The sequence below is a fragment of the Microplitis demolitor genome, chromosome 5 (genome assembly GCF_026212275.2).
Source record: "Microplitis demolitor isolate Queensland-Clemson2020A chromosome 5, iyMicDemo2.1a, whole genome shotgun sequence".
In the NCBI taxonomy this organism is placed as follows: domain Eukaryota; kingdom Metazoa; phylum Arthropoda; class Insecta; order Hymenoptera; family Braconidae; genus Microplitis; species Microplitis demolitor.
In genome coordinates, this window is record NC_068549.1 from 4252464 (window position 1) to 4276770 (window position 24307).

Sequence of the window (24307 nt, forward strand, 5' to 3'; positions counted from 1 at the left end):
TAGAATTTTTTTCTTCAATGTTTATACTACTGTGACGTTAAAATTTTCATTTTTCATATTTCTACTTTAATTAAAAATTATGTCAATTAAATTTTCTTTTTTAGCCTCTTCTCCTCAATCAGGAGTTACTGAGTCCAAACAGCTTCCCTACTTAATCACTCTAAAGAGTTTCGTACTAGAAACCCGTTATAAGCCTCTGTTAAAATTGTCTTAATTGTCAACTAACAATAGGAAAAAGTAGACAAATTAATGATGAAAATTTACTATCTATGTTTCGCGTATAATAATTTAATCATTATTAAGTAAAATATAATTTATTATTCATAATTGTAATCATTAATTACATCAAAAGCTTCTGTTACAATTTAAAAGTTTTATTGAGCATTAAGTTGATCAATAAAATTATTATTTTAATTATTACTCTAATCAATACTGTTATCATTACAATTTTTTTCATTTAAATTATTATTAGTGTAAAAAGATAAGCATTTATTTTAGCGCTGTAAGCACCAGGACAATCGGGATAGTCTTATATGTAACAAAACGTAAATATGACGTTTAAAATGATATAAAAAAAAGCAGGCTTATAACGAGTAGTCGAGAATAAAACTAAACGCACGGTAGTGGAAAAACTGAAATTACAAAAAAAATTTCCTCTACATCCTCTAGACCAGGCTTATGACGTGTAGTCAACTGTAATGTTTTTATTTGAAATAAATGAATGTCAAAATAAATAAAAAATTATCATCTCTATGATGACAATACTTTTTTTTATTACATCAATTTATTAACTATAAACACGTTTATTAAAATCATAAATATTTTCAATAAACTTTGAAAAAAATATAATAAAGGCTATCAATAGTTTAATTTATTATCAATTTTTATAAATAATCAAACTGATTTATTAATATCAATATAATTTTTTAAACTGATTTAGCTTTATTAACAACGAGATTTGATTATTAAAATTGAAGTACGGATAAAGAAATGTTTTATTTACATATTCATTAATAAATTTAGACAAAAAAATATTAAATCGAACGATACTCAACCAGGATCTGATATTCGGGCCATCTGAATCAAGATCATTGATTTTTTTTACAATATATATATGTACATATATATTAGTGATGCAAAATGACCATCATTTTTATGTCAAGTCATCAGTTACAATCAGATGACAAGAAATTTATTGTCAATCGTTCGGCAATTGACGTCAAAAATGACTTGGTCACTTTTTCGGACAATTTCTTATAAAATAATTTTCTGAGCAATGTTAAATGCATGAGCAATTGCAATTGTACATAAACTGCAAATCGCATCACTCAACATAACGATCGATTTTTTTTTTTTTTTTCATAAAAATTTTTAAAAAATTTCTCTTCACTTCTATCCAAATGCAAAATGACTAAGAAAACTTTCGGTTGATTTTAAACGAATTAATTTTCTAGGAAAAATCCATTTGGTGCAAAAATGGCCATTAAATTAAAAAAATAACCTTTGGTCAATTTTGCGCAGGTCAATTGTCTGACAATTATCTAGACAATTTCTCTGCCGTTCATCTATACACAGAAAAAAAGAGAATTTTTCCAAAAAAAAAAAGCTGTTGCCCCAAGAAAATTTTTGATTTTAATTCATAATTATAACCGGGCAGCGTTGGTTTACGACGTGAGAGTGCGGCTCTCTCGCTGTCTCAGTCTTGATTTGGTCTTTCTCTATCCTTCTCATTGCAGCCTGATTGCCGAGTTTGGCTGAGCTAGGCGTTAGACCACAAGGGATGATTCCACGCAGCAGGTGACCGTAAATCGGTCATGTGCGCATAATTAGGTAGGGGTCATCGGAGGTTGGGGCCTAAGACGACTAGATAAAAGAGACGATTCAAGTGCAGGCGAAGAATTCAATTCAAGGGACACTCAAGTTCAAGTGTTCGGCTAGATAGTCACGCTGAAGTCAGTCTATTGATTCCATAAAATTATTAAATTCGTCCTAGTGATTAATTTTGATACAAGTGGTTTATGAAAACCAAAATTCGTTAAGTTTTTTCGTGAAGTGATTTGCCACAGTGTCAAGCACCAAGTCCATCAACAGCTCAGGAACTGGAAAGGAAGTCACACTAGGATTCGCCATGCAGCGACGCCCGATTCCTGCAGTACGTCCTACTCAATAAAATCTAGATAAGATTTATAATAAATTTATTAATATTTATCTCTCTTCAACGCGATCTAGCGTAAATAATTATTAGATTTTATTTTTCCCGTGTTCATTAAGCTTGGTGCGTTAAATAAATTTATAGCATTGTCGCTGAACACTTATTTATTTCTAAAGGAATTAAATTAATAAGCAAAGGGAAATTTTGTATATATTGGGAATGTGGTTAAATAAAATTTGTATATAATAATTAAATTAAGCCTAAAATTACTTTCATCACCAGTGTCTTTAGAATAAGTTAAATTTCAGCCGCGTGTCCGGTCAAGACGAGTCGACCCATCCCTGAGATCTATTTCCCGCGTTCAGAACCAGCAATATAATAATTAAAATTCATATTTATAATTAATAATTAATTATTTAATCGGGAAATTTTGTAACTGTGGTTCGTGGCTACTGGACACGAAGTAGCCAAGGTCACCGTTATATAATACAAAACTTCTTAGGTCAAGTGAAAATTTTCTTAGGGACAGGAATAATTTTTCGCACCAAGAAATTAGTTTTTTTTTAGTATAAAAAATCAATATATATTACATATATATATAAATTTTTCATTAATAATAATTACAAAAAAATAAATTTTAAAATATTTTTTTTTCATTTAAATTTCTTTAATAATTCAATATATTTAAATATTTTAATATATAACAATTATAAAAACTATTGTTGTACCTCGATACATTTTATACTATACTAATTATATTATTAATTAAAAAACATCTGTGATTGTCACGACCAAAAAAAAATAATTGCTACTTATTCATTAATTATTTATATAAACTAAATATTATTATTGTCATAATTAAAAAAAAATTTAATAACTAAATTTATCATTTCTAATTACATATTATATACCTATAAATATTGTATATATACAAAAATAAGATTTTATTAGTACTCCAATTATAATAATTAATTTTTTAGTCAATTTGGTATCGTAAGGAGTTTGGTGACGTTATCTTTGGTAAAAAAAAAGTAATTTGTAAAATTAAAAATCAACTAATGTCTAAAAAAATTTTATTTAATTTTTGTTTATTTTTTTTTCCAATTTTAGTGTCAATCAACTCCTTAATTGATTTATTTAAAACATGTTGATTAAAAAAAGAAATAAAAAACTCAATAAATTTTATTTACAAAAATAATTGACGAAATTATTTCATTAGAATAAAAAAAAAAATTTTTAATTTTATATTTAAATAATATAATTGAAAAATAATATTTTACGATGATATTGATACGACGGTTGGTCTTTCTAGATGATTATTATCAAGCATAAGCTTACTGCTAGTTGTTGTTGGCGAGGAGTTACCTAAAGTTACGATGTGAGGGGAATTTAGATGATGATCTGGAGAATGACTCGCTGATAATAACGCCGGAGATCCTTTGTTTGATGGGGAGGAGCATTCAACTTTAGGCGAATGACACTCAAGTAACTGATGCTGCTGTTGCTGATGCTGATGCTGTTGGGACGCGAGCATGTCGTAATAAACAGTCTGTGCTGTTGGTTGGTATGAAATAATTCTGCTCGATTGACCATTTCCGCCGTACAGCGAACTTGCGTATGATTGGTTTATATTCGAATGGCTCATTCTTAAGTCAGGGTAATCTAAAAAAAAATTTATCATTATTTATTAAGCTGTTAATTGAATAAGTAAAAAAAATCTTTAGCATTTAATTATGATATGACATTACAGATTTTAGGTCTTGCTATGCATGGATTATTTCAAATAAAACTATACTGTAAAAAAAACAGGGTAAGTCCAGGCGATGTAGGTGTTAAAATAACACACACACATTTTTTACACCGATTTAACACCAATATTTCAACACTGCTAAATTACACCGTCGGTACCGGTGTTATTTTATTTTAACGACGAGTGGTGTTAAATTGAGTCCATATTTTAACACCATTCTTTTTACAGTGTAGTGAAATTTATAAAAATATTTTTCTTCTTATTATTGAGGGTCATCCATTTATTGGTTGAGTTACCCCAGGCTTTACAATCAGAAATCAGAAATTGAAAAAACAAAATCTATTTTTCTATGAGCATACGTCAAAAATATTTTTTTTTTATACACTGATATAAAAAAAGACTTGATATAAGAGAAAAAATCTTGAATCAAGAATACCATTTTAAAGAAAATGATTTTCTTGAGTTAAGAGAAATTTACTTAAGCTAAGAATAATTTCTTGGCTCAAAAATTTTTTCTCTTATATCAAGTCATTTTTTTTATCAGTGTAGATTTATGTCTTAAGTAGAATTCCCGAGTTGTGATCAGACACTTGTTATTTTATTATCATTATTATTATTATTATTATAATTAATTTTAGTAACACACCTGGTTCTAATTTAATGTTATTATTAATAACATTATTGTTATTATTGTTGTTATTATTATTAATAACACATGACGGAATGTTGTGGTTGATTGGAGTGTCCGAAGACTTCATGCCACCCTTTGGTTTACGCTTGCGCGTCTGAATGTTGTCTTTTTTCATAGCCAATGGCCTGTTGACATTATGGAGTTTGTAGTAAAGTCCGCAGGCATTGCAGACCGGCTCTCCGCAAGTGTTTCTGCGCCACAAAGACGTTACCGTCGTCTGACAATTGCTGCAAGACAGACCCACGCGCCTCGACGCTGACTGGATAAAAAATCAATTCGAAAAATTAATTCAATTGTTAATTATTAAGAAATTGAAATTATTTTTTCATGCTCGACAAAATTTTAACCGAAAAGTAATTACATGCATGTAGAATAAAGAGGTACCATGGGTATAGTGGCACCTCAATAATTTATGAGAAAAATATAAAAAGTGATAATTAAAATACAGTCGACTACCCGTCATAAGCCTGGTCTAGGGGACGTAGAGGAAATTTTTCTTGTAATTTCAGTCTTCCCACTACCGTGCGTATAGTTTTGATCTCGACTACCCGTTATAAGCCTGTTTTATTTTATATCATTTTAAACGTCATATTTACGTTTTGTTACATACGCGACTATTTCGATTTTCCTGGTGCTTATAGCGCTAAAATAAATGCTTATCTTTTTACACTAATAATAATTTAAATGCAAAAAATTGTAATGATAACGGTATTGATTACAGTAATAATTAAAATAATAATTTTATTGATCAACTTAATGCTCAATAAAACTTTTAAATTGTAACAGAAGTTTTAGATGTAATCCAAGATTATAATTATGACTAATAAATTATATTTTACTTAATAATGATTAAATTATTATCCGCGAAACATAGATAGTAAATTTTCATCATTAATTTCGATATTTTTTCCTATTGTTAGTTTATAATTTAGAGAATTTTAACGGAGGCTTATAACGGGTTCTCTAGTACGAAACTCTTTAGAGTGGTCAAGTGGGGAAGCTGTTTGGACTCAGTAACTCCCGACTGAGAGGAAGAGACTTATGACGGGTAGTCGACTGTAAAATACTTAGAATAAACAAAAAAATGTTAATTATTTAAGAGACAGATTATTTTAATAAAGATAATTATTGTAGAGTTATTGTTTTTTTGGAAGGTTTGATGACACCTACCAAGCGGCGGCTCGATTTCTCCTCGAGGACGCGACGGGTGCCATTATACCCATAGAAGCCTTTGTAGAATTCGCCCGGGTCCGCCACTGAAACAGACAGGAGGCCAAGCGTTAGGGTCATTTAATTTATCTTTTAGTAAAAAAAATTTCTTTAAACAGTAACACAAAATAACAATGGGGGTGGGAGTGCGCGATGAGAGGCAGCACGGGCGAATTTCCACTCAGGCTCCTGGTCCAAAAAAATTTCATTTTTAATCTTTCTTTTAAATATTTTTAAATTGAGATTTTTTTTTTACGACCGAGCCTCTGCTTACCAGTCGCCGTGGTTGTTTTACTAGTGGCCGGTTCATTCCATTCATCTTGTGGTAGAGGCCGCAGGCGTTGCAAAGATAATGTCCCGTGCCGTCTCTTCGCCAAAGGGGGGTCGATATCGCCCCACAGTTCACGCACTCGCGACCCTCCGTAAAGTATTCCGCCTCGATGTTGTGCACTGGATTTTTAGTTTTATTATTTAGTCTTATTTTTAAGATTTTATTCCATTATTATTATTATTAAATTTTTTTTTTTTACATATTTTTGTTAATATTCTTAAATATGAATATATGTTTTTTTTTTATTACGTTGGCACAATTTTTAAGTAAATATGTTTTTTTTTACAATATATATATTATATATATATTTTATTTTAGTTGTGATGAGTCACAATACGTCAGTTGACGATATCACGGACTTTTTTTTTTTTACTACATAATCTAAAACAATATATATATATAGCATTAAAAATTTATATATATATATATATATATATATATATATATATATATATATATATATATATATATATAAATTTTTAATGCTATAAAATTTTTAAAAATTATATTATTAAATTTCTTATAAAAAAAAATTCAAAATTATAGATGTGGTCATAATTGAACACTTAAAAAATCTTGTAAATATATTCTGTAAAAAAAATTATTTATTTTTATTAAAATTGATCTCGAGTGACCGAATTTTAAAAAATATTAAAAGCTGTCTCAATAAATTTTGATAATTTCTGATGCGACTTAAAAATATTAATAAATTTCCAATTAAAACTCTCAACACTAAACAAAAATTCTTATTTTTTTTCTTAGGTTTTCTAAGATTTATGTCAAAATTTCACTGAAACAGAAATTTTTTTTATCAGTTGTATCTGAGACTTTTTGCAGTCAATATTAATCATCTATAGATTATTAGCAATTCTCACTGCAGTATCAAATTAAAAATCTAATAAAATCTTTGACTCCCCCCCACCCAGACATTGAAAACTGTGCTGTCAATTGATTCCAACAATTTTATACCACAATTGATCCCTACAAAATGATCCCATCGACATTAGATTGATATTGATAAAGGTAATGATAATGACAGTTATAAAAATCTTGATTAAACTGATTAATTACAAGATCTATTGTCAGTTGGATCTAGTCTATGGGATCAGTTGTCTAAGATCAATTATCATGGAACCACATTGAAGTTTTTATTAAAAAAAATAACAATAGTTCAAACAATTTCAAGTGTCATTTAGTCACAACATTTGAAAATAGATTTTTAAAAAAATCTTTTTGTAAAAAAAAAAAAAATTAATCTATATAAAATTGGAAATATTTGTAATAAAAAAAAAATCTTTAATGATTACCAGACTATAAATATATAAATGCATCGTCTGTTAAATAAAATTTATCTTTCCGAAGTTCAACCTCAATAGCAGTGATTAGTTAAAATTTTTTACTATTATAGTCTATTATAAGCTTCAAATTAATGATATAAAAAACTCGAGTCAAAAAATATCAACGATTTCAGCGATCATTAGCGTTAATATAAAAAAAATTGAAAATGAAGATCATATATATATATATATATATATATATATATATATATATATATATATATATATATATATATATATATATATATATATAGAGTACTGAGAAAAAGAAGATGGACGAAATAAAATGAAATATAACATAACGGAAGACTATAAAAATATTTATGGGGATCCGAATAAGTAAAAAGGGAGTTGATTTATAAAAAGAAAAAATGTCCAAGTGTGGGCGGAAAGTGTTATCAGGGCTTCCGGCAATTGCTGATAGCGGAACAGACACATCAGAGCCTAACGTTGTACTAGTTGCGAGTCTAGTCGTGATTCTTTACAAAAAAAAAATTTTTATATATTTTATTACATATATGTATGTATAAATATATACATTTTTTTTTTTATTTTTTACACGGCTACTTATCGATATTTTAAATACAAGAGTTTTGTACCTGCATTACGTACATAGTATACAATGTCCACAATATTATCGGAAATTCCATTCGCCGCGTGACAGCGGTGTCATTAAAAATCACTTAAAGATTATTAGCTGAGAGTTTATACTTAAAAATATTTTATTTTCTTAACCTGAATAGTTTTTTATTTGTTTTGTAGTAACAAAAAAAAATATTTAAATTTATTTTATGGAAAAAGAAAAAATAGTATTGCAAAAATAAAAAAAACAAATAGAAAAAAATAATAAAAGTGTAATGTGAGTTGACATGACACAGAATGTAATAGTTGATAAATTTATTTTGTAATTGATAAGTATATGTATAAAGTACAGGGTTATATATTTTGAATAATATAGAAAATCATTTTTTTTTTTCCATAAAGAAAAAATGTAATGACTTTTATGTTTTTTGCGGATTAGAAACTCAGAAAATGAATCTTGAATATATCGAATCCAAAGTTTGAAAAATTAATTTTTTTATAATTGATAAAAAGTATTTTTATATTTAAGTAAGTGAAGCTGTAGTTTTCATAATTATTATTTTTAAAAACTGGGCCGTAATAAGATAAAATCTCTGGGAAAAATAAATTTTTTAAAAAAATAATAAAATTTTGCAAGGGTCGTAATCTTCAGGGTGACCAACTTGCCCTATAGTGTCTTAGGCCATTAATAAAAAATAATTAATGTAAGAAAAAAAAAATTTTTCCTCTAAGGTAGTGTCTTATTTTGCCCATAGTTGCGTTATTTTAATACATTTTGAATTATTTTAGGCTACAGTTTAAAGGACACTTCAATATTTCTTAATTTTTTATGTAATCTCAATCATGTAATAAAAGTGTATCACAAGAATTTATCATCTATAAGCTTCAATTTAATACCCAATTGATAACCTTTCCTGCCATATAATTTTTACTGTACAAAAATTAAGATTCTCTGTGTCGGTACAAAAAATAAGTGGCATTAAATTTGATCAACTTTTAGTTCACTATCTTTTTACAGAAAGCAAGTTATACAGAATGAAATTATATAATTTCGTTTTTCTCGTATAATATCAAAGATTTGCGGAGGGAACTCGGATGAAAATCCCCATTACTCTACTGAAAAAAGAACTCCCTTTTTACTCCGTAAACGGAATGATTTTTTCAAAAACTGGAACTTCGAGTGAATTCAAATTTAAATAAAATCTGTATTCCGTCCTAATTTTTTGAAATTCTGGAGTTTAAAAAAAAAACTCTGCATACAAAGTAAGTAGGGAGTTTCAATGTTAGTGAATTCTACTCCATCCTTCATTTTATAAATTAAAAAAAAATAATAGTAATAAATAAATATATTATGATAATTTTAATCTTCTAATAAATCCCAATTATGGTAACTTATTTTTATAAAAAAGTGGACCATGGTCAAATTCAATGAAGTCAATATCAATAGTAATCAGTAATGTCTATTTTGGTCCACTATTCAATTATCGTTAAAAAATATTCTTAACTTATATATTAACCCTGCGTGTGTACAAAAGGGAAGAGTCAAGTTTTCAAAATTTCTAGGCTTTCAAAAAATCTGGAAAAATTTTTAATTACTTGTTACAGTATCTAGTACAGAGCCTAGAAGTTGCCAAAGTCAAAAGTTCAAAATTGTTGTCAACAAAAATTGAAGAACAATAAAAAAAACTGAATTTTTTCAAAAATTTGCTGTTCCTCCAAAGACTCAGTATAGATAAGCAGGGTTAAAAAAAATTTTAATTCTTTTGGATGGTAAAATTATCAGCAAAGATCGCATTGACATTTGCACATAAATTTGTTTGATCAGCTTATTATCTGATTTTAAAAAAGAACGAATACTTAAAGTAGCATCCTAGTGAATGTTTAAATAAATAAATAAAATGAAGATTTAAATTACAGGATAAAAGGTTTTGTGTGAAAATGATTACAAAGATAAAAGGATTAAAATTACTTAAGCACGGAATTGGATATTACATAAGTAAAACTGTAAGCTGAAAAATATGATGACGGTTGCATTGTATTTTAACCTCAGATTGCTCTCCGGCGTCTCACTGACGCCGGTATAATGCCAATGGAATGTGCATTTACTGCTGAAATTATTCAATGAACCCTTTTAAGATCTCAGGACATTAGCCTTTAATATAGTTCATATATTTCAATAAATTATTGATTATTTGTAAATAATGATATTTTTTAAAAATTCTAAGCCCTAAAAAATATAAATTGACAATTATTATTTATCAATTAAAAATTATTTAAATCATTAATTCGTTACTAATTAACAAATTTAGATAACATCTGATGACATCCACTGAAATATTTTAACTACACAAGTTAATTATTTCTAAACTTATTAAATAAATATCTGAGATTAATGTTACGATTAAAAAAGCCCTTAAGCTAAATAATGTAATTTAAATATATTGAAAAAAAAATTTTTTTTTATAAAACACAAGAATTTTTTTACAATTTCGAAATTTTAAAATTAGACAAGACTGAGGTTGACAGAATGTAAGATAATTTAATTATTGTAACTTTTAAACGCACTTTTTTTATTTATTTAAAAAAAAAAAAATCTCATTTTACAAACTTTTTATGATACTGAAGTGAGCCGAGGTTTAATAAGTTTGGATTATTTTCAATACGATAAATTATAAAAAAAAAATTTGAAAAAATTGCACTTACAGTTTTTTAAAATTTTCTACAAGTGCATATTTTTTATTTTCTTTTTTTTGTAATTAATTTGTTAAGAAAAAAAAATCTGAAAATTTTTGATTATGTCAATTTCAGGATCATAATTTTTTTACTACTCTATCATACACTAAAAAATTAATATCGATTCAAAATTTACGATAATTGCAAAATTATTGATAACAAAAAAAATTATTTTCGAGACTTTTAGGGTTTCTGATATCGCGCGCTGATTCTCCAATTTTTTTTTATGAAATTTATCAAGCCCACGTTTGAATATAAGATTATTATTATGTCTATTTTTTTTTCTAATTAATATAATAATGACTAGCAGATAAATTAATAAATTGTTCAATAGACATTCATTTTATTGAGATAATAAAGAGAAAAATGTAAATAATAATTAAAAATAAATACAAATGAATGAAGTTGTCAATTGAATTCGATAAATAAGATTAGGGATTGAGTTTACTTGTATTAAATATGAACGTGAATTGAAACAAACCAACATTACATGTATATAAGTAACATATATATATCGTAAAATGATTAGATACACAACATTAGGTGTCGTCGACTTGGAATATCGAAAAATTATCGTACACTGCGGTGTATTTTGGATAAATATTACTCTATCAACTTTTATGTATATATATATGACTACCAGCTGCGTATCAATCGTAGACATAACTTGATTACAACTAAATAAAAACTCAGTGTCGAGGTCATGGTTTTCAATTGATCGTTTTGTTTCATTAAATTAATTGTTTTTTTTTCTTCAATGCTTTTCATAATTAAACGAATTAATTTTTCCGAGCTTCGATTACTGACAAAAAATTTTCTTTCGATTATTTTTTTTTTTGAAAAAAATTTCTTTATTTTTTTTTGAATACTTGTAATTAAAAAAAAAAATGGGGAAATACAGAAATCCCTAAATTGTGAAAAAAACAAAAATAGTTATTTTTTTGAAAATCGTTTAGGTGCCCCAGGTATTTAATATCGCTCATGAACGGAGTATTCATTATCTCAGATAAAATTAATTGTTGTTAAGTAATGTAGTTTATTTCAATCAATTAATTATTATTGTGTCTATAATAATGTCATTTAACTTCAAAATAACAGTATTTATAGCAGATAAATGGTAACGTCATCAACTCTAAAGAATTAAGACTCAAAAACATCAGAAGCGAAAGTGAATACGGATTTTCGGCGTTTAAAAAAAATAATTCGTGTACGAAGTGAATAGGGAGTTTTTTTTAGCGGAGTGATGTGAATTTTAATATTACAATCAGCTCCATTTCGAAGTCAATTTGACTCCGAGGGATTTAATAAATAAAAAATCCACAAATTTTTTACAGTGAATAGAAGTGAGCAAAAGAAAAAGTGTAACTTATGACTATATTTTTTAAAAAAAATCCAATAAAGAATTTTATTTATTTTAAACTTTTTTTTTATCGATATAATTATGGTTATTAAAGAAACTACCGAAATAAAAAGTTAATTTTAAAGTAATTAGGCAATATAACTCACTTCAATCTATAATCAAAGAGTATGTTTTTTCAAAATTTTTAATCGACCGATTTTTAATGATCGAAATTCCCTAACCGTAGGCAATATAGAAAATAGATCATCACATTATTTATAAATTATTACATGACAAAACATCAATTTAATATTCGATAATGCATAAAAAAAAAATAAAATTGTTGAGTTAACTATAAAGTTTGGGTTAAAAAAAAAATAAATGTGATAAATAAAACATAAAAAAAAAATTATCAGTATACATTGAGACAAATAAAATTTCTAAATATCAATTTAAAAACAAAAGTAAACACATAAAATTATTTTTCATATAGTAGAACCTGGGAATAGATGCGATATCATTTCGGAATTTCTGTTTTTATAAATATTTTTTATTTATGATTCTTAAAAGATAATGCGCAAGTTGGTGATTCATAAGAGGTTGACAAAATTATATGGAAAGAAATTGTTCTTTGAATTTTTTTAATTATAAAAGACAAAAATAAAACTAAACTTGGGTTAAATTTACTATTACAAAAAAGTTATTTTTTATTCAAATTTTCAAGTGGCCGTACTACAGTCGACTACCTGTCATAAGCCTGTTCTAGGGGACATAGGGGACATTTTTTTTATAATTTCAGTCTTTCCAATACCGTGCGTTTAGTTTTGTTCTCGACTACCCCTTATAAGCCTGTTTTATTTTATATAATTTTAAACGTCATATTTACGTTTTGTTACAAACGCGACTATCCCGATTTTCCTGGTGCTTATTGCGTTAAAATAAATACTCATCTTTTTACACTAATAATAATTTAAATGCAAAAAATTACAATGATGACGGTATTGATTACAGTAATAATTAAAATAATGATTTTATTGATCAACTTAATGCTCAATAAAACTTTTAAATTGTAACAGAAGCTTTGAATGTAATTTATGATTACAATTATAAATAATAAATTATATTTTACTTAATAATGATTAAATTATTATCCGCGAAACATAGATAGTAAATTTTCATCATTAATTTGTCTACTTTTTCCTATTGTTAGTTTATATTTTAGAGAATTTTAACGGAGGCTTATAACGGGTTCTCTAGTACGAAACTCTTTAGAGTAGTTAAGTGGGGAAGCTGTTTGGACTCAGTAACTCTCGATTGAGGGGAAGAGGCTTATGACGGGTAGCCGACCGTATTTTTAATAAAAAATCAGAAATAAATTTTTCAGAGAAAAAAAAAAATTTTACTCTGTACCTCACAAATAAAAATTTCTAATTTTCTTTTCATTTAACCGGGGTCTTATTTTACCCGAATGTTTCATTTTGTTAAAAATTTTTCTGTACTCATATGTATAATTATAAACATATGTGGGAAAATTTATATATCGTAAACGTATTTGACGATGACCACGCGTACAATTATAATGGGGTTTAAAAAAAAAAACCATAAGTTACGTCGGATGGTTTTTTATAGTTATCATATGATTTTATTTTTTTTCAGGACCACCCTTATGTTAGAAAAATATATATACATATACATATATATATATATATATATATATATATATATATGTCGACACAAGCATCGCGAAACGCGTGATTTTTTACCCTCTAACCACTTTAGTAGTATCAAGTTAAAAGATATGCCGCCAAGATCTTCAAGTGGGCGGTTTATTTCAAAAGAAAAAAATAAACACGTGAAACAAATATTTACCAAATATATAATTTCCCAATTTTAATATATTTATATAATAATAAAAATTATATTATTATTGTTTATTTATTTATTTACACGTGTAAAAAAATCCTTTAAAATAATTGTCGTAATAAAATTAATTTGATAGCAAAGCCCGATTTTTTTTTTATTATTATTAAAAAATTAGTTTACAAATTTTTGAATTTTTCTCAAAAATGCCCAAGGTTACAAGAAAAAAAATCAAATTTCAATTCTACTGAAAAATGTTTTCTAATTTATTTATCTCAGAATAATTTATTAAAACTAATTAATAGTATCATATATATTTTTTTTATGAGTAAATTGTTAAAGAATTTTTTTTGTTTTATCATTTGTCGTAACTCCATGGACTTAGTACTTGCAGCAAATGTATTTAATATGATTCAACAATTGTTTAATAATCTAATACGTGAGAATACATCAAGACTTACACATTAGTATATGTGTATGTATATGCATATATATAAATATTATTATAATTTATAATTAAAATATTTAAATACTATCGCATGTAAAACCTTGAGTATTTTTTTATTCGGATAAGGAATTAATTGTTAGTTTTTTTTTTGTGCCAACGTGGGTTAAAAATTAGATATTATATATACGTATATATTTTCGTTTATACGTAATGAATTATATAGTAGATATAAGTGATAAAAAAAAATAAAAAAACTCACTGGCTGAAAGACTCGCGGCGGCACTCAATTGGGAATGAGATGTCGAATTAGATGTTTGACGTCTCGAGGGCGCCGCGACGCTACCGTATTGAGAAGTAAGAGAATCAGCAGCCGATGAAGGATAAGACCAGGTATTGGGATCCCCTGTCGCGTTTGCTCCAGATCCACCAGATGTTTGCTGTGAAGTATAAGGAGGACTGTACCCTCTAAAGCTCGGGCGACCCCCGAATGGTTGGGAAAATGCCGGTAGACTTTGGTGAGTCACCGTAGCCGATGATTTAGAACCATAGTCGTCAGATATTGGTGGTAGCGATGTACCAAGACCTGGAAATAGTTTTTAATTTTTTTACTTACTAAAACTTTTTTTATAATTTTCTTTAAATATAAAAAAAATTTTTTGGTATGGGAAAGTTTTTTTGTTTCAGTTAGAAAAATATGTATGTATATGTAGATAAATTTTTTTTTTTAATTACTTGATGAAGTCCAGAGTTGCTGAGGAGAACCAGCTAGATCTGTAGGACTGTTCATGTAAGGCAAAGTATAACCAGCACCTGCTCCTCCCATCGAACCGACTCCAGTCATACTGCGGTACAGAGATGATGAACTGTAACATGTAACATGAGATATATATATATATACATATATGTATATGTGTGGTTAGAAATAAAATAAATTATTTTTATTGAAAACACATTGACGAGAAGTGTGTCTGGCACACGCCCCTGCCCATGGGAATTCTCTCTTCATTTCTTGTTTTATATAGCACTCATCATTTAATTTTTACTTTGAATTAAATTCGATATATTTTTTATTCAATTGTACATGAGTTTTTTTTTAATTTTGTATACTTTGGTCACTAAAAAATTTACTGTAATTTTAGCACAAGATTCTCAAGAACCGAAAAAATTTATTCGAAGTTTACTTGACCGATTTATTTTAAATTTAAATTTTTATTAACTTCTTTGATTGAAATGAATTGCCAGGCGAATATTATCATGTCACAAGCGCGTAATTAACGGAAGGTTATTTGTTGCACATATGAGTAAATCTAAATTTCGAGTGGTCCATCACTTATTAATTAAAATACTTGAAAAAATAAAATTATACATGATAAATGATAACTTCATAAATACATCAAATGAGACTTAGATAATTTTTTAGGGTTCAAATTAAATAAATTTTGTAAAAAATCGGCTAAACATGGAAATTTTGATTTTCTATTTCTTCTGTGAGTATTCACGCATTTATTTTTAAAATATATTTTATGTTATAAAGTATCATTATTTAATATTATGCAGTTGAGGTGCAGGTTGTATAGATTTTTTTAAATATTTCGCGGGTTTTTTTTTTTAATTTCACGGCGCAGTGCGATGTCGCAGCAAACAGCAAGCTTTTTAGGTGTCACAGACATGTTGCAGCAATGGTAAATTTTTTTGCTCGTCACAATCATGTTGCAGCCATCAATTCTGTAACTGTATTCTGTTTTTACTTGGGACTACCCGGTTTTTTTTAACTTGCAGTAAAAATTTATTTTTACAAATATTTCATCCATCATCAATTAATTTGTCAGCTTAAGAAAATAATAACGTGCTGTCTAGATTAAAAAAATGAGTTGTATTAACTGACATTGAAATTTTTTACCACAAAATTTACTGTGACATTGAAAAAAAAAAAAATTCGATTTGGTTTAGTTAAAAAATAACATTTTTTACCCAAGACATTAAGATTTAATTTGATAATAAAAGACTTCTTTATACTTTTAATGATAATAATTAATTTCATGGCCACTTCAATGCGAGTAAATACTTTCAACAAAAAAAAAACCAATTAACGACAAAGAATTTTTTACTTCAACATTTACAAGCTATTCTTTAACTTTCGAAGCTATAACGATAATAATTAATAAATAAAAAAAAAAAAGTAAATAATCATCATAGGGGGTACAAGAAAAGGTTTTTTTAAAAACCGGAAACCAGGGGCTCAGAATACCGGAATCGCGGAGGATGGACTTAACCAATGCGGGCGCGTGCCTCAGGTTTTATTTTTTTTTTTTTAATGGATCCCCTAGACACTTACGACCTAGACAACAGGACCTAGACCCCAGTCCCTAGACCTCAGACCATCTGAATACAAGTTGACCACCAGGACAACACGATTACTCCATTACTTTAACCCAACATACGACAACTGTCTACACGTCACCTTTCCTATATTTCATCCTCACTTATCCTTCATCGACATGCTCAATAAAATTCCTATACTACAACAACAGACAACTCATCGATGCAAGGAATTAAGAAAAAAAAAGTAAAATAGAAAAAAATAGGACCCGTTAGGGTAAAAAATTCTTAGACGATGGCGCCTAAGCTTCTTTATCGCTCTGAATTCTTCAGCTCTCTGAGTCATACATTTTTTTCCAGGTATTTACTTTTTTTTCTAGTGATCTTTGCACCTTTTTCGAAATTGTCAAAGTCTATCTGCTATCTGGTATCTATTTATTTTAAAATTGTAACGAACTATAATGACTAACACCAGAAATATGTGGAGCTCAAATTTCTAACCGAAATTTTGATTAATTATTAATTGCAGTAGCGGTAATTTTGAATTTAAAATTAATTGCTAGATCTACTGTAGAGTAAAAAGCGGCAATTATTTAAAGCTTAATGTCAACATTGTGATAAATATCCTTGAAGACGTACCAGTTAGTGAGCACGTTCGAATATGTTAAGTACGTGCTCAAATGAGTGTCGAAAGAAAGAACAAAACAACGCAGTTATGATATCAACTAAAATGCACGTGTACATTTTTCTTACTACCGCATCCGTATTTTTTAAACTTTATTTTTTATGCACACATTTATTTTATGATGTATACTTGTCTTTTTGTTGTTTTATTTACAAGAAAAAAATCTTTTTATTTACAAATATTCTTTAAGATAATGTAAATTTCATTGTTTTTATTTTTTATTTTGACTGAGTTTAGATTTTTTTATTTTTAATAAAATACGAATATGCTTGCGCTATTTGAAAAATATCTTCCTTTTTTTTGCGGTAAAAGATGTAAATATAAGCTCTGGAAGTTAGCGGTATTTTGTGCGCACGTGTAAACATATCCTGAATTAAGTTAAGTGCAACGCGTGCCATGGATTTACGGATGAGTAATTAACAGGGAAATTGTGGAAATTCATTGCCGTGTTCTGTAAAAGTGCATCTGCATGTTTTATGTAATACCATAGACAAATCTTTATATATATGTATATATGTACTGTGTATGAAGAAGTAAATATTGACAGTAATTTTTAAAACGAATGATGAAAAAAAAAGTCGTCAAAAAATTTCTTATAATTTTAATTTTTAAAAAATGTATGAAATAGTTTTAAGTCAATTGTAAAAAAAATACTTGACTATTTTTAATTTTGAAAAAAATTAAAATCGAAAAAAAAAAATATATATATATATATATATACTAAATTAGTATATTTAAAAAATAATTAATTTGTTTTTTATTTTATCTTATTTGTTTATTTCTCCTTCTTGTTATCGTCCCTATTGGGCCACGTGTCACTTTTATTTAATATTAAAAATGAATTTAATTGTTCAATTAAAACAAAGTAAAAAATTATGAATTGCTAATGAACATAAAACAAATGTTATTTTATACTTATTGCTATTTTTAATTATCAAAAATTACTACTGGTTTTACCAACGATGTAACTCATTTTTATGAGGCTATTAAACTTTTGCACGCTTTTTATTACTTTATGTGATATAATTTTTGTTAATAACTTAATTATTTATTAATTCATAAACAAACTCCATCATTTCGTAAGTTAGAAAATTTTATGAAAAATTATTTTCTTTAAAAAATTTGTCCCCATAATTTTTGACATCATAAGTAAAAAAAACAGACTTTAATTCTTTGTAACAAAAAACAAAAAAAACATGTCGATAATTGAAATCGCGATCTGTATACTAATTTTTTACAAAATTTCACTGAAATTTATTTTATCCTCAAATAATTGATATACAAAGTTTCCAAAATGAACGTACCCGAATTAAATGACGACAGAAAATAAATAAATACTGGCCATTCATAAAATAAACCCGCGTTATTTGATACCAATTTCTTGGTGGTCCGTCAAAGACTGAGTTTATTAACGTAAGGAATTTTATACATAACGTATTAATGCACTTGAGTGTCAATATAAATAAATACATAAATACATACACTACAGTATACGTAACTAATACATGTATTAAAATATTATTATTGTTATTAGTATTACTTAACGCAATAAACCTTACTCTTATTTCTTCTAAGAATCATTGACACTCTTATTTCCACGACTTTTTAATCATCCGTTAGATTTATGAGATATTAAATGGTTTATCTTTTTATCCAATTAATTAATTAATTAAAAATAAAAAAAATTGCTTATTTGTTTTTAATTTTTTAAGCTAAATACTGTAATAAAAATAAATATATAAGAAGTTTAGATGAGAATTAAAAAAAATGGAATTTTGTAATATAATATTACACATATGAGGTTATTAGCCCTTTTATTTTGCTATGTACGTCCGGCATTTGATCATTTCTCATATGATAAAATATCATTTCTCACGATGTTATATATATGACAATTATTATGATGATTATTAATTTATAAAAATAATGAACTTGAATATTTTGTTACTATTCAAATTTTTTCCGTTTCCCGCGTAAATTTTGAATTTCAAAAAATCATTTATTTTTTATCGATCGAATCAAAAGACTCAGCTATTAGCTGCGTATCACTTGACACTTTAATTTGGTCAATTATTTACTAATAAAAATTTTCAGACATTCACAATAATAAAATTGAAAATTTGACAAAGCTACAAGTTGTGAATTTTTATAAAATCTTAAAATGGGAACTTTAAATCATGATTTAATTTCGACATTTTAATTTTAATTAAAGGTTCTGTGTAGCGCGTCATCAAAAAATGAATTTCAAATTTATTTCAATCGTTAACTTCAAATTTAACATTATTCCGGGTGCCAAATTCAAAATTACAGTAAAATTCATATATGTTTCTTTCATAAATATACATTTTATCATTTTGATTTTGATTTTCTTGTAAGACAAATTTTAAGAAATATTTGAATCGGTCCATGAATTTCAAAATTAGGAAGAGTTCAATTGGAATTTCCAAAATAAGATCACATAAATTCAAAATCAAGATATTGTCAAAATTTGAAATTTAAAAAACTTTAAGCTTGATTTAAAATCCTCAACATAAGTTTGGAAAATATAATGAAAAATTTTTTTGATTCATTTTCAAACTGAAAATCCCTAGAAAATGAACTAATTTTTCATTTAAATATAAAAAAAAAAAAATGAAATTTAGCGCCGTTACCAAAAATAATACAAAACTGAAAATTCTCTAGATTATATAGCACACGTCAACAATTAGTACATCCAAGTCATCAACTGATTCCACTTAATTTTATTTATCAACAGTAAAAACGATTAATTAAATTAATATAATTATCAAAAAAGCGAATGCGTTAAAAAAAATATTTACTATTAATATTGAACAGATAAAAAATATATAAGAAATTTACTAAGCGTCAAATAATCAATAGATTGAACAGTTATTCAAAACAAATAAAAATAAAATGTAATAAATAATTTATAAAGTTAAAAGTACCAATACTAAAATATATATTTTTTATCAGTGCAAAGAACTGATAAAGTAGGGCACTATTTTTTTAAATATTTGCTCAGTCGCATCAGAGATTATATTCCAATATTATATATATATATATATATATATATATATATATATATATATATATATATATGATCTGTCCTATATGTCAAGTATTCGAAAACTAAAAACAAGTGATCTAATATTTACTCAAAATTTATCAATTTTCATTTTTAAAATAAAAAAAAAATAGTCTAATATTTTTTAGTAAAAAAACTTCTCTATCTTAGAATTTATATATAGATATATACATATTTAAAAGAATAACTCACTGCATGTTTATAGACTGTTGATTGGTTTTAAAAACGTTGGATCCACTGATAAAATTTTGACACGTGTCGACGTTAATTAATTAACAAAAAAATACAATAGTATATCAAATAACGGAAACAGACATTAAGAAAAAAATTTTTAATTGTAGTGAGTCACAAATTTGAAAATAAAACAGTTTGATTAATTAAAAATAAATGCAAGTTAACGCTGCAGAGGATCGTCGTTATATGACGGTCCTGACGGAAGGTAACTAACAAGTATATTTCCCCTCCAAACCACCAACGCTTTTCTCACTCTTAACTTTTTTCTCCCTTCTCCATTTCATTTGACTTAACTTTGACTCTCAAAGAATCCCTACCTCTTTTTTATACGTCGGCTTCTTCTTACACTCATACTTGATCATACACTTGGATTATAGTTTTGTCTACTGCTAGTAATGAACGTTATATATATAAATATATAACTTTAAGTGCCTCTACAATATCCCCACTCAATTAGTTTCAAATACTATTGTTATGATTATTATTATTAATATGACTTTTAATTATTGGTTTATATTTCAAGAAAACCAATTTTTTCTCAACAATAATTTTAAAAATTAATTATGACATATATATAACCAGTGTTATCTAGAAAAAAGTAAATATTAATTAGTTTTCTAATTAATCTGTGATTTGGTCGTCTTACGAAAATAATCAATAATCAAATATTTAAATTAAATTATTATTTTATTACTTTACTAATTAGTGAGTAATAATCACGTGCTTGACATGATATTATATTTTTTTGATTAATGAGGATTTATAATAGAGCGGGGCAGGGTGAGGTATCTACGCAAGTATGTAATTATTTTTTTTATATTAAGGTACAGTTTGCTCGTATTTTTTATCTATTTTTTAAGAATTTCAATTTCAAAAAATTTGTTTGTTCACGGTAAGGTACCGGCTGTGACTGAAAATTTATTTTTTATTTTTTGAGCCCTAATTTAGCTGGAGTACTTCTCAACCCTTTAACAAGTCGTATAAAATTGAAAAAAAAAAATTCCCCATTTCTTATGCCAAACACTATGAGCCTTTTCGCGCCAAAATTTTAAAATTGAAAAATTGATTAAAATTTTCGAACTAGTCCTATTGTGCCTCGGCTGTCTCAAAATAATCAACTCTCCCCTGAAAAGAAATTTTCTATTTACTCCGTTTGCGGAGTGATTTTTGTTGAAAACTCCGAAACTCCAAGTAACGGAGTGAATTTAAATTTAAATAAAATCTGTAATTACTCCAAATTCACTCCCGATTTTTTACAGTGTAAGAATAATCAATTCGATTATAAAATTTGGTCGGTTCAAAGTCTAAATATTCGTTTATTTAAAATTGTTTAGAATCTTATTGTAAAAAAAGTTCATATATAATTTCATTTTTATCTGCAGGCGCAATGTTTTGGTTCTCTGATGTAATTTTGAATTTTTGACTGTCTAAAAAAATTAAATACCTGCTTAATTTACCCCAATATATTTTTATAGAGTTAGAGCTTATTTTTTCAAGCCAACTTTTGTTAAAAAAAAAATCGTGGATTATTTTTACGTTTAAAATTCAAAAATCTCATATTTTCTTTTCTTCACATAAAAAAATGAAAATTCATAATTGTTAAAAAAAAAAAAAAAAAAACTGTACGTCAGTATTTTATGGAATCATAAGAAAAGTACTACACTGCAATTCCCTTCGAAAAATATTTAAACTCAACAGCTGAGTTCTTCCAAACTTTATACCAATCGAAAACTTGTTATCATAAGTGACAAAATAACAATCACTTTTAAAAATAAATAAAAAATAAAAACAAACGAAGCGACAATTACCTTAATATTCTAAAGAATAAAATTATGAGCGTGGAAATTTAAAAACAAAGTTTAGTAACACATAATTCCAACAGATGCCACTTCCGTCGTTTTTTCTCTCGTCTTATTCGTCATTGGATCAGAAAGGTCATAGTCTGTGTAATTTATAAACTAAATAATTTTTAATTTTTTGCGAATTAATATAATTTATTATTATCATTTATCTCGCAACAATTAATTTTAAAAATTACTCATACATAAATATATACATATATATATTTATATATTGCTTATTTATTTAACGGACACTGAATCTTTAGAATGAAAGTCGATATCTTTGAAAGTGAGGATTATACTATAAATTGCATATGTAACTATTTATGATATAATAATATATGAATATATATTATGTATGATCTTAAATTCTTAGAAAGCACGCATACTAATTATTGTAAATTAATATCTTCTAATAACATAAGAAAATTATTTTTAAAACATTTAAAAATATTTGAAAAACTCAAATTAAAATTCTGACTTCTTTAATATCAAATTAAAAAACTTAAAAATTTTTTATTTTGAAAAAGACCGGCGGCTTTTGAAAAAAAAATTGTTGGTTCAAGGAGATGTTCATTTAATATCTAAACATATCGATTGATATCAATGTAGATTTAAAATTTTTTGAAATTAGATCTACGTTAATCTAATTAGAACTCGTATATGATCCAACATGTTTATTACTGAAGGTATATTGCGTAACAAGGGATAAAACAATAAGTCGATTTCAGACGAGGGTGAAAGCTTACTGACATCATCCGAAGTTTGACAACGTGTTTTACCCCGTACTATGTGCACTATATTTCCCATATTACTGCATTGATACTGAGAGTTTGAATGCCTGGAGTCTCTTCACTTTTAGGTACACCCTTAAAATGAATCAGTGAAAAGTACTCCAATCAGTAAATATTCACTGCACAAATAGTTCCAAGTACTAATTGAATCAGTGGTATACTTCGGACTGATTTGCAGGTCTTGTCATTGATTCACTTTTAGATAGTTTAGTAATTTAACAAGGAAGCAATGGCTTTTCCACCATATCTGCACCAAAAGTTTAAATTCCTGCCTTGTTTAGAGGGACGAAAGTCATTCTCTACTTCTATGAGAAAACAAATGATAAAAATTAGCGCATGCGCCATTCTTCCCACATATAGACGCAAAAATTCAAATTTTCAGGTACAGATCTGGTGAAAAATAGTATATAGACACCACAGAAGATTATTGGTCTGTTTCAATCCGCGGGTTAGAATCTCCTACTTCCCTCCCTTGCCGTGTCATATACTATTTATTAATTTTTTTTTTTTTTTATAGAAACTCATATTATTTTAAAGATTTTCCAAACACAAATGACAGTTTGGTTGGATATTAAAATGGCATAAATCTTGATACTAAACTTTAATACCAAAAAAAAACTAATACAGATTTGTGTAATCACTTAAAACGAATTTTATGGTGTGTTAAATATCTATATAGTTTGCTTATGACGTTTCAATTTTATTTGACAGGTGCGTTAATTTTGACTACCCATATGATTTTAAAACAATTATAAATTAAAAACTTTCATTGTGATCAATTGTCATCAAATTTACTGACATACATAAAAAAAAAAATTTCTTGGCGCAAGAAATATTTTGCATCATTAAATGAAATAAAAAATTTTCTTGTTTAAAAAAAAAATTTCTAAGGGCAAGTAAAAATTTTGTTTGGACGA

The 24307-nt window shown here is 26.6% G+C and overlaps 1 protein-coding gene across 2 annotated transcripts in view; it reads right to left on the bottom strand.

Moving 5' to 3' along the window:
- Window positions 1-3316: 3316 nt before the first annotated feature.
- Window positions 3317-24307, bottom strand: part of LOC103569036 (box A-binding factor) — a 44985-nt gene continuing 23994 nt past the window's right edge. The window contains exons 4-8 of one of the 2 annotated variants that reach the window (XM_014445294.2): window positions 15165-15295; window positions 14692-15015; window positions 6077-6252; window positions 4549-4852; window positions 3317-3814 (exon numbers count right to left, since the gene is read on the bottom strand). In XM_014445294.2, coding sequence (XP_014300780.1) covers window positions 3429-3814; window positions 4549-4852; window positions 6077-6252; window positions 14692-15015; window positions 15165-15295 — 1321 coding nt within the window. In that variant the 3' untranslated portion in view covers window positions 3317-3428. Of the gene's footprint in view, window positions 3815-4548; window positions 4853-5763; window positions 5850-6076; window positions 6253-14691; window positions 15016-15164; window positions 15296-24307 lie in introns of both variants that reach the window. The other variant, XM_014445297.2, reaches the window with a different exon arrangement.